The 12,176-nt window shown below is 41.2% G+C and overlaps 1 protein-coding gene and 8 non-coding genes across 11 annotated transcripts in view; 7 read left to right on the plus strand and 2 right to left on the minus strand.

The window, feature by feature from the left end:
• The window catches only part of LOC120568389 (kinesin-associated protein 3-like), a 49,725-nt gene that overhangs the window by 873 nt on the left and 36,676 nt on the right, over nt 1-12,176 (plus strand). For all 3 annotated transcript variants that reach the window (XM_039815903.1, XM_039815901.1, XM_039815900.1), the window contains exon 2: nt 477-546. In XM_039815903.1, coding sequence (XP_039671837.1) covers nt 503-546 — 44 coding nt within the window. In that variant the 5' untranslated portion in view covers nt 477-502. The remainder of the gene's footprint in view (nt 1-476; nt 547-12,176) is intronic.
• On the minus strand, nt 821-892 carry trnag-ucc. Its single transcript has one exon. It is a non-coding gene; the product is annotated as a tRNA-Gly (tRNA).
• On the plus strand, nt 999-1,071 carry trnav-aac. The gene has a single exon. It is a non-coding gene; the product is annotated as a tRNA-Val (tRNA).
• On the minus strand, nt 1,797-1,869 carry trnak-cuu. The gene has a single exon. It is a non-coding gene; the product is annotated as a tRNA-Lys (tRNA).
• Nucleotides 2,081-2,154, plus strand: trnan-guu. Its single transcript has one exon. It is a non-coding gene; the product is annotated as a tRNA-Asn (tRNA).
• Nucleotides 2,359-2,432, plus strand: trnan-guu. The gene has a single exon. It is a non-coding gene; the product is annotated as a tRNA-Asn (tRNA).
• trnan-guu lies at nt 2,692-2,765 on the plus strand. The gene has a single exon. It is a non-coding gene; the product is annotated as a tRNA-Asn (tRNA).
• trnan-guu lies at nt 7,666-7,740 on the plus strand. Its single transcript has one exon. It is a non-coding gene; the product is annotated as a tRNA-Asn (tRNA).
• On the plus strand, nt 11,101-11,174 carry trnan-guu. Its single transcript has one exon. It is a non-coding gene; the product is annotated as a tRNA-Asn (tRNA).

Below are 12,176 nucleotides of genomic sequence, written 5' to 3' on the forward strand. Positions count from 1 at the left end.
CCTAATGGAGCTTCAAAGAGGCTTCACAGCCGGTGAATGATTGAGTCGGACTGTGGTTGGATCTTGAATTTTAGAACAATGTTATTTAAATTGGAACAATATTACAAAAATGCTGGTGCATGAACGTTACCAATTGTGTTGTATTTAAAGCATTGCTTCAATTATGCTTGTATATCTATCGGCGCATGTTACTAGCTACTAAATGCATACTGTCACTTCATAAATAATCAGGTTTGTTTGTTGTCATTATTAAAGAGTTAGGTGTTATTGCTGTGTTTCCTGCAACATAGGTCTTGTGCAGAAGATATTATATTATGATTTTATGTTATATGTGATATTCTGTTCTCACGCAGATGGGTGCACAGTACATTTATGAAAATTGCTAATGAAAAGTAAGAGTTCCATATGTGAATGATTGTGAATGAATGTTTGTTTGACACTGGACACTAACATGAATGTGTATATTCCCAATATAGCATATTTTGTCTGAACCCAGCGAGTGATGAAGTTCCAAAAGTACTCCATCCAAAAGCAAGCATCTAAAGTGTGAGTACTCCTTATGAGGTCAAGTTGAATGATAATAATACCTTTTTTGTGCTACATTAACATTTAGTAGTGTTCAAGGCGGGAATATTGCGCTGTTATTCTGCCTAACCGTTTTTTTTTTTTTTATACTTAAGGACACAAAAGTAGGGGACAGGGTAGTCCACTTCATGTAATATTAATAGCAATCATGATTTTTGCCTCCCGCTTAACTTAATTAAATTGACTTATTAAAATGTGAGGTTTATTTCAATCGGTGAACAGAGAGTTAAAACGATGCGTTGGCCGGGAATCGAACCCGGGTCAACTGCTTGGAAGGCAGCTATGCTAACCACTATACCACCAACGCTTGCTTCAGAGGTGTTGTGTAATCCCTTTTATGATGTAAGGCGCCGTTGAACGTGTTAGTACACCTCATTCCATTTAAATACTCGATAGAAGGTGCGCAAGTCAGCGTTTCCGTAGTGTAGTGGTTATCACGTTCGCCTAACACGCGAAAGGTCCCCGGTTCGAAACCGGGCGGAAACAGACAGTTCACTTTTGTAGGAGTGTGACTGTTCAAGATTCAAAAAGCTTTATTGTGTAATATGTTACCATGTTAGAACATTTTCTTTTGATTGAAGGCAGAGTGTGTGTCAGTAGCATGAGTTTTGTATATATATTGCATTGGGAATGAAGGATTTGTTGTATAATGACTTTTTAGCCAGAGGCACTCTGAACCTTCTTCCTGATGGTAATAGTTGTCTATGACAGCCACACACACCAGAATCAGCTTCAGGACACACATACAAGGAATCTAAATTCAGCTCCAGGTTGTTGAGACTACACCAGCCATTTCCTCTGTCTCTGAAATAGCTGACACACATACATACACACAGATCCTGAATGCAGGTGGGAGGGGCCAGTAGGGGGGTAAGCAGTTGGTTGTGTAATGTCCGTGTCAGAGCGGGTGAGGGGTGTGAACGAGGGCTTAACTAACCGGCACTGATACACATTCTGGTTGTTGGCCATTTGATGGTTCTCAACAGTGTGGGGGGATGGTTCCTGCTCTTGTTGTGGACACTTGGATTAGCATGCCTCTAAATCACACCTTGTTAGAGCATTGCCAGTTAAGTGTTTAATATATATAAGTTATATAATGCGTGCTTAGCCTTAGAGTATTGAAAGAAAATCACAGATTAATCAGGACGGAGTTGTGCTTTCTCTTAGCAGCATCTGTGGAAATCTTACACAGTCCAAAAAGAAAAAGTTAACGCCCAACGTGGGGCTCGAACCCACGACCCTGAGATTAAGAGTCTCATGCTCTACCGACTGAGCTAGCCGGGCTGTATTTCCTATGAAAAAATGTTTTTTTTTGTACTTGTCCTAAAAATACTCCTGTTTTAGTGTCATGTTCTTTTAAGAGGTATAGACGTTTATTGACATGTTAATGCAGAAATATTACATATCACTTTTAGTGTAGTCTTTTTCTCTCTCTCGAGGTTCTAAGGCCTGAGCCCAACATACATAATCGTCTTATGATGTAGTAGGCGTAACTGTCTCTGTGGCGCAATTGGTTAGCGCGTTCGGCTGTTAACCGAAAGGTTGGTGGTTCGAGCCCACCCAGGGACGGATGCTTTATGTATTTTTGTCGAATGCTGTATGAAAATTTACTAATTTGTACGGGTACTGGAAATCCTTGAAAATGCTTGAATTTTGATGTGTTTTCAAAGTTTGAAAAGTGCTTGAATTTTGGATAAAATGCTTGAAATTGTAACTGTATTTCTTTCACAACAAATACCTAACTCACTGAATAGTTGCTGAAAGGTTATTGTAGTCTCTGTGGCGCAATTGGTTAGCGCGTTCGGCTGTTAACCGAAAGGATGGTGGTTCGAGCCCACCCAGGGACGAGTGGTTTTGGGCAGCATTGTTCTGGTTCCAATCCAGGTCGTTCCGGGCCTTTCTGTGCGGAGTTTGTATCGTCTCCCCATGTTTGCGTGGGTTTCCTCCGGGTGCTCTGGTGTCATGTACTAGGTTCTCCACTTAGTTCCCTTGATCAAGGCACTGGCTCAGATCTTTTATTCTCCCTGAAGCAAGTGTACGTTTATTTCTTGTTTAGTTTATGCTGGTGTCAAAAAAAAAAATTGAACACACTGACAAGTTATCGTAGTCTCTGTGGCGCAATTGGTTAGCGCGTTCGGCTGTTAACCGAAAGGATGGTGGTTCGAGCCCACCCAGGGACGAGTGGTTTTGTACCTGCTAAATGCCTTGCCCATTTTGACCAATCACTGTCCAATCAGAACACGTTAACGACAGTAAAATTGACTCCCCTACCGCGGTACTCCCGCGGGAATCACGTGACCCACGGGAGTCACCCTCTAATTGTAGCCATGGACTATTATATAGATTGTACTCTATAGAAGCTTTTTTCACCTGGATCGAACATTGGACGAGTTAGCGTTATCAGCTGAATAGCTTAGCGCAGGGGCTAACGGATCCAGGTTTGTATCTCGTTCCAAAAGTACCTTCTCTTTTTCTTTACTTCGCCCTCAACAGTTTGTACAGTCATAGCTACTGCTGACTCCGCGATGGGCCTCTTAACGCCGTGGATATGTTGCCACACTTTTTTTAACCGATAATTTTCGTTTCGTCTGTACCTAAGCTCAGCTACATGGTGTCACGGACTAGCGCCGAAAACTACTGGACAACAGTCTGGAGTTGACGGAAATATGCGTGGTCATTTCCTATAAGTTCTTCACAATAAAAGTCCTCAGTTATTTTGATAGTTGAATTTTTTTATTATGAAGCAGCAAAATCCGGAAATGTTGGGGATTCATTAGCAGTAACTTATGTACTTTATCAAACCGTATGAAGGTGTGTCCCAGGCCATGATGGGAAATAAACTTTTTTAAATGTAAAGATCAACCAGCCACTGACAGATATGTTCAAATTGAATTCATTCATTCACCTTAAATCCACCAGCTATTTTCCTAGTATATCAGCATTTGCATTTAAGTCTTTTTAGTAAGGTTACTAGGAACACTCAGTACAGAGTAGTTTCATTCCCCCTGAAACAAGTGTCCTTTTATTTTTAAAGAAGTATTTTTTTTTAAATATCAACTTTTTGCAATTTTTACTGTCTCTCGCAATTTCATCGAACCAAAAATACAAAAGACAATTTTTATTTATTTATTTTTTTACAGAAGCTGCCGCAAAATCGTGCATTTTAAGCCGCAATTAACTCAAAAAAGGCCGCAAAATCTTGGCGAGGCTGATTAATACATGTTGGATTAGAGGGAAATTTTAGACTATCGATTGACTACCTTGCGTAAGCATCATAGACACCTGGCCAATAAATGGTATTGAAGGGCGGGTCTTGGCGTGGCCATAGTGGGATTCGTAATATCGCTGTCGGCAGGTTGTCGTTTCAATGAACGTTGGCTGGAAGATGAAAAATACAAATTATGGATTAAACAGGGACAAACCCTACGAGTTGCGTCCTGTAAAGTGCAAAAAAGACGTGCAGCTTTTCACAATGGGCGAGCCTGCGCTCTCGAGTCACATGAAGTAAGTTTCAAGTAAGCCAACTGAAGTAGCCTACTGTACACGTTAGCGCCGGTTAGCGCCTATTTGTTTACGCTAGTAACTTCTAGCTAGGAATTCGCAGGCTAGCTAAGTGAGAGTACTTTGTGTGATAATGTAATGTTAGTATTGCATGTCCGTTATGGCACGTTCATTTGTGGAATATGCAGTGAACATAGCCATCACAATAACTGTAACGTTAACTACCCGCAAATCAAAACCTGCAAACGTTAGCCCGGTGCATAACAACAATCGATGATTGCTGAACAGAAATCATGTCAGATGGAGTGTCATACAAGTAGCTTACTGTAAGGTTGAGGATGGCCTTATGCACTATTTGCGACCATTTTGCGACTGACAAGAGGGTTCACTCCTCGTTACGCTAAGGACCCGAGAGTGGTCCTCCAGTCTCTTTGGTAGAGAGAGACGAGGAAAACAAACAAGCATGCAATTGGGAATTATCGTTCCGGTCGTTCCGGGCCTTTCTGTGCGGAGTTCCGGGCCTTTCTGTGCGGAGTTTGTATCGTCTCCCCATGTTTGCGTGGGTTTCCTCCGGGTGCTCTGGTTTCATGTATAGGTTCTCCACTTAGTTCCCTTGATCAAGGCACTGGCTCAGATCTTTTATTCTCCCTGAAGCAAGTGTACGTTTATTTTTTGTTTAGTTTATGCTGGTGTCAAAAAAAAAAAAAAATTGAACACACTGAGAAGTTATCGTAGTCTCTGTGGCGCAATTGGTTAGCGCGTTCGGCTGTTAACCGAAAGGATGGTCGGATTTCTTGGGTGGCTGCAGTTAGAAGAAAGGACATTACTTTCGACCGCATCTCCCAGTCGATGAGAGTGTGTTCTCAGCATTTTCATTTGGGTAAGTTCTCTAAAAATTTCTTTAAATGTGTTTATATGTGTATATCTTGATTTGTTGACCAGTAACTATGCCTGCCCAAATACTTTAGCTAGCTAGCTAGTTCTGTAAAAACTACAGTACTTCCCTGCTCTTAGCATAGGAGAAAGTACCGAAACATGGAAATACTCCAGTACAAGTACAAATGATTACAACAAGGTACAAACACAAACTGAAATATAATTTAGCCAAATTATTCCCTCTTCCCCACCCTGCCCCAAATGTAGGTCCTGAAACAAGTAAGAAATGAATAAACATTAAAATTACTAATCCGTCAAGCAGAGTTAAGAGGTCCACACACAATGTTTACAATATATCAACCGTTTCCACATTATTATTTGACCCAGTGTCCATATTATTATAGAACTACAACATGTTTAAAACCTTCGTTATACCATGCTAAAGAACTACAGTTTTACAACAAAAAAAAAAGATTAGGAGAAGGTAATAAGTACAAAATGTCTGAGTCTAGGTGATCTAAGTAAGAGGTAGAGATTTTAAGTGATCCAGATAATGTATTATGGGGCCCCAGATATCTTCTATTTATCAGGCGAACCCCTCATGTCCAATTTAACCTTCTCAACACTGAGGAATAGCATGAGATCTTTGATCCATAGAGGACGAGCAGCTAGCTAGCTTTTTGTTCCATTCAATACAATGGGAAACGATTGCAGCTAGCTAGCTACACTTTCGGCATTACTATAGTATATTTACAGTTTGAATTTCGTCATGCCACTTATATAACATCTACCCCAATGTCTTATAAAGCTAACCGTTGTGTCCGATTTGAATTTAAGGCATTTTTCTGAACGCCAGGCGTCTTGTTAGGATGAGCAGCTAGCTAGCTATATGTCCCATTCAATACAATGGGAAACGATTGCAGCTAGCTAGCTAGCTACACTTTCGGCATAACTATAATATATTTACAGTTTGAATTTCGTCACGGCACTTATATCAGAGCTACCCCAAGGTCTTACAAAGCTAACCGTTGTGTCCGATTTGAATTTAAGGTATTTATATGAACTCAGGGTCTTGTTAGGAGGAGCAGCAAGCTAGCTATGTGTCCCATTGAATACAATGGGAAATGATTGCAGCTAGCTAGCTACACTTTCGGCATAACTATAGTATATTTAAAGTTTGAATTTCGTCACGTCATGAATATTACACGTTCCCCAAGGTCTTACAAAGCTTACCTAACACTTGTCCAATTTCGGATTTCAATTGAATGCATTTTTGTGAATGTCAGAGGTCTCGTTAGGAAGAGGCTAGCTAGCTCTCATTGATGGACTTCAGCTCACCGCGGCTCTATCAATGAGACTCGCGGACAAGAGGTGTGTATTTCCCCGATTGTTTGTTTAAATAACTCAACACACATACCCATTATAAGATTAACTGGAACCTGCGGTAAGAGATTGCGGGTGTAACAAGCTCGCTGACCGCGCTCTCAGTCACTCACCGACCGGCCCGTAGCAGGAAGAGGGGAGGGAGAACAGCGAGCTGCAGGCCCTGGAGCTCTGTCAGGGCAGCGGCGTTTGGTAGCGGCTGCCGGCCGAGCTCAATCGAGCTCACAGTTTGGCCCAGATTTGAGCTTTACATAGTTGATTTCTCGCATAAAAAAGTTTCAGAAGTATATTTTGTAATGGAATAGCAGAGATCTGCCTGACCTAGCTAGATTCAGAAGACTACCTGATCTCAGGTCAGTTGTGTAGCCTATGTAAATTTTGGGGCGTGACTGTTCTCTTAATACACCCATGGGCGTGACAAAGGTTCAGGTCTTGAGATGCTTACGTCAACTTCCAGCTTTGTTGGGATTCGCCCGTTTTCAGCGGCAGTTTCAAAATATGAGATTTTTATAGTAAAGGGGTGTCAATGGGATTTTGAGGTTCTATGTATGTCCTATTTACCCACCGAACTGTCGTTATTCAACTATGACAGGGTAAAATTAGTTTTGCATTCTATCACCCCTTTAAAGTCAGTCAGTCAGTTCCCTTGATCAAGGCACTGGCTCAGATCTTCTGTTCTCCCTGAAACAAGTGTCCGCAATTTTTACTGTCTCTCGCAATTTCATCGCAACAAAAATACAAAAGGCGCAATTTTATAAATTTGTTTTTTAGAAAAGCTGCCACAAAATCAGTCATTTTAAGCCGCAACAACCATTTGAAAAAACGCCCCAAAATCTTGGACGGGCTGATTAATACATGTTAATAAACATGTATCTAAACAACGATCAGTCATCACCAGATGTATCGTGGTCATATCTTGTCATGAACACTTAAGCCTGTCAAAAAAACTAAATCAGAAATTTGCAAAAACAATGCTGGTGTCAGCTGCTGTTTGAAAAAAGAAAAAAACATTGGACACTGATAAGATAATGTCTCTGTGGCGCAATTGGAAAATTGTGGCGCAATTTTTACTGTCTCTCGCAATTTCATCGCAACCAAAATACAAAAGAAATCGCAATTTTATAAATTAGTTTTTTACAAAAGCTGCCACAAAATCAGTCATTTTAAGCCGCAACAACCATTTGAAAAAACGCCCCAAAATCTTGGACGGGCTGATTAATACATGTTAATAAATGTAAAAAAAAAAAAAAAACAATGCTGGTGTCAACTGCTGTATTCAAAAAAAAAAAGAAAAAATGAACACGCTGATAGGTAGTTGTAGTCTCTGTGGCGCAATTGGTTAGCGCGTTCGGCTGTTAACCGAAAGGATGGTGGTTTCGAGCCCACCCAGGGACGAGTGGTTTTGGGCAGCATGGTGGCCCAATGGTTACCACTGTGGCCTCACATCCAGAAGTCTGGTTCCAACTAGGTCCGGCCTTTTCTGTGGAGTTTGTATCTTCTCCCCATGTTTGCGTGGCTTTCCTCCGGTGCCGCTTTCATTACTAAGTTCAAATTAGTTCCCTCCTTGATAAGGCACTGGTTCAGATTTTTATTTTCCCTGAAGCAAGTGTCAGTTTATTTTTAAAGAAGTATATTTTTAAGATAGCAACTTTTTGCAATTTTTACTGTCTCTCGCAATTTCATCGAAACAAAAATACAAAAGACATTGTTTTTTGTTTTTTAACAAAAGCTGCCGCAAAATCAGGCATTTTAAGCTGCACCTAACTCAAAGAAAGGCTGAAAAGTCTTGGCGGGACTGATTAATAAATGTTGGATTTGAGGGAAATATGCAAAAAACGAAAAACAACAACAAGACAGTAAAAATTTCTAAAAGTTGCTATTTAAAAAAAAATACTTCTTTAAAAATAAACGGACACTTGCTTCAGGGAGAATAGAAGATTTGAGCCAGTGCCTTGATCAAGGGAACTAAGTGGAGAACCTAGTACATGAAACCAGAGCACCCGGAGGAAACCCACGCAAACATGGGGAGAAGATACAAACTCCGCACAGAAAGGCCCGGAACAACCTGGATTGGAACCAGAACCTTCTTGCTGTGAGGACACCAAGGGGGTAAGCTTCGCTTCAGAACTCGAACCTCCGATGGCGCCATTTTGTTGCTACAAAGGTATCACCTCCTGTTAGCATTCCACTGACCGCCATTTCTTTTTTTTACGTCACTTGACTGCGAATAACTTTACATCTGAAGCGTTTAAAGACTCTATTTGTCCGTTGTTTAGTTCTAAAGAAACACGACAATGTATAAAAGGCTCCATTACCTTGTACCTCACGTTATGGCTCCGTAGCAGACGTTTTTGTAAAAATAGGCTAACGATTGTGTCATAACCACGAGACTTACTGTCGCACAGTAGAGGAATTACTGTATAGTTCAGGAGAAGCTCGCAGGCAGTTTCGACTTACATTAGCTGTTTAGGTTTAATTACTAATGTTAACTAGCATGTTGGTTAACAATAATTAGCCTGTGCTTATTTTGCATACGAATACGACCCCATATCAATGATGTCATCGCCACAGCCCTCGACCTCTTACCGCACTAGTGCTAGTGCATGGCCACACACGACTGCGGTGAAGCTAAGTGAGCATATCCCATCTCCATGGTCAAACCAGCTCACTTCATCTAAATACTTACCTCTGCCCTGCCGGTCTATGGATTCTACACAAGATATATTGCTAACATTATGTAGCCGACATTAAACATCGCTAAAGTAGCTGGCCGCTACAGCTGCGACGTAGCTAACGTTAGCTGCTATGGTTGTTTATAAAGTGGAAGTAGACAATTTATCAACTAGCTAGCTAATCTGTCTGCTTATCAACTCCTTGAACGGATTAAAGCCCGTACGCACCGGGACGAGTATCGGCGCGCGTTATTCGCCAGCGTTTTTCAACGCGTTTTGTTGTGTTCACACCCAAGCAATTTTCGCTGACGATGAGCCGAGTGAACATGCAAATTCATTCCCTGACATTAGATGGCGCTTTTTCTTGTATATGTATCTCGCAGGCTTTTCCATTTCTGTTTTAACTCCTCCACTACAGCACACAAACGATGGCGATCAAACGTTTGTGGGAAAAAGTTACGAGCCTATGTACATGAAAGACAATTAAGTGAAATGAAACTCACCATCAAAGCCCATTTGCTCTGCAATACCACTCCATAGCAGTTCTCTTTTGTCAAGATTTTTGTAGTCGCTGTGTGTTTGTCATAAAGTGCTTTATGTTCCGACACCAACGAGACCAGCAGCTCTACATTCATCTTGCCTTGCATCTTCCTCGTCTTATTTCTTCCCGGTAGTGTAGGTGTAGACGCTACTTGGCGTATATATTCTTCGCCGTTACGTATGTGTGCTCGGCAAGACCGTTTTGTGTTCGAGCGCCCCCGAGGCGTTAAACGTGGGCGAATATCGCGCGCGAACTTCGTCCCGGTGTGAACAGGCCTTTATAGTAAATGTTACCACGGTTTATTGTAGAAAGGCTACCACCAGAAAACCATAGATTATCAAAAAGACATCATTCATGGATCATTGATGTTTGTTTGACTGCCGATGTTAGCTAGCAGAGCTAACGTTAGCTCTGCTAGCTAGCGCGCTGCAATCATGTCCACTGGCAGACAGAATTGCAAAATAAAAAGCAATCCAACAGCACATTATACAATGTAAACAAATACAAGTTTTCTTGCGGCGGCCTTTATAAAATGAGCAGTGGTGAAAGTTATTATAGTCCATGGATGTATTAGGAGAACGTTATAATCTAGTCATGTTATGATGGGAAGTGGAAGTGACAATGCTCTTCTTCTCCGTTTTTTGGTGAATTTCTGTAGCAGAAACAGCGCCACCAATAGGCCTGGAATATGAAGTAGCGTGTTGAGTTATTTACAAATGGATTCGTTTGGACGCAACTATTCTTGAAACGAATCCAGGGAAGACGGGTAAAAAAAAGATCGTTTTGGTACATGTGGCTGTGGCCATAGACACTATGAGACCGGCTCTAGTCGAGTGCAGATGTGAGTCGGGCATGCTCAGATTTAAATGGTTTATGGCTTAACGTGTCTTACTGAAATTTGTGAGATCCATAAAATAATAAACGTTTTAGCTATCTATGATTGTTAGATTGCTAACGTTAGCTCAAAACGCCATTCAAGTGACAGCCTTTGTTGTGTTTGATTGCTAACTTGTAGCTAGCAATCATTTCAAAAATGTTGTAGCTATCTATGATTGCTTGATTGCTAACGTTAGCTCATAGACTGTGCGTTAGCTCAAAAAGCCGTTAGTATCTTGGAGGCTACTTGTCGCAAAGTGACGCATGCACATCTCACATCGGCACTCGACTCACATCGGGCAGTGACAGTTACCACTGTGTCCTCACAGCAAGAAGGTTTGGTTCCAATCCAGGTTGTTCCGGGCCTTTCTGTGTGGAGTTTGTATCTTCTCCCCATGTTTGCGAGGGTTTCCTCCGGGTGCTCTGGTTTCATGTACTAGATTCTCCACTTAGTTCCCTTGATCAAGGCACTGGCTCAGATCTTCTATTCTCCCTGAAGCAAGTGTCCGTTTATTTTTATTTACCTAGTACAACTCAAAAAAAGGCTGCTAAATCTTGGCGGGACTGATTAATACATGTTGGATTTGAGAGAAATTTGCAAAAAGCTATGCTGGTGTCAGCTGCTGTTTTAAAAAAAAAAAATTAACACACTGACAAGTTGTTGTAGTCTCTGTGGCGCAATTGGTTAGCGCGTTCGGCTGTTAACCGAAAGGATGGTGGTTCGAGCCCACCCAGGGACGAGTGCTTTTGGGCAGCATGGTGGCCCAATGGTTACCCAGGGCCGGCGATTGCCTAGGGCGTCAAATGTGTTGAGGGCGCCGTGTCGCCCTTAGGTTTACTTCCCATTAATAATAGAATTAGAACAACAAGCGAAATAAAACGTGTTTATTAAACATGATCATCCTTGATGCCAACCTTTCATTACACAACGTTTCCAGTCTACGGGTCAGACTCAAACACACGGAGCTCTGAAGCAGAGCTGTGCGTCGCTTAGTGTCCACTCTCGCTGTAAAAATAGAGATGAGCAGCGGCACAGACACCGGGGGCGTTGGACTGGGGGTAAACCCAATACTGATTACCAGGGCCCGAGGGGAGAGAGGGCCCTTGAAAAGTCTGGAATATATTTTATTTTACCTGGATATTTTTATTTCATAATGCATATCAGATCAAATGTAAAGTTAGTGTATTGGCTGAATAACTTGGTTGATCGACTGACTACATTTTGTATACAAAAAAGACTAGCTAAGGTCTCAATCACCCCTTGCTAATGCGGCAAATGGTTTAATCCATCTGCATTCTGCACGCATTTTGTTTCTCTTGTCTATTTACGGGGTCTATTGGTCCATTATATATATGTCAATGGAGGACACAGTGGTAACCATTGGGCCACCATGCTGCCAGTTTCTTTATTTTAGTCCTGTTATCCAGGTTAAAAACAGTTTATTGCCTTATTTGGAAATCAATCCCAGAATTGGGGGTATCCCTCAGTTATAAAGCTGGGCTGGGGTATAAATACAATAAATTATAAATGCAAATAAATCATTCTTGTGAAGTTCTTCCCTACATCTTACATAAAGGCTTCGTTTTGATGTATTATCCATTATTTACTGATATAATATAATCTAGTGATAATATTTGTGAGTGCATGTTTATATAGAATACATTGACAAATTAATGACATTAATTTCAATGTAATGAAGAAGCCTACTTGTCAAATACCTTAAATAAACTATGCAGCTATT

Source organism: Perca fluviatilis, chromosome 11, assembly GCF_010015445.1.
Source record: "Perca fluviatilis chromosome 11, GENO_Pfluv_1.0, whole genome shotgun sequence".
Lineage (NCBI taxonomy): Eukaryota > Metazoa > Chordata > Actinopteri > Perciformes > Percidae > Perca > Perca fluviatilis.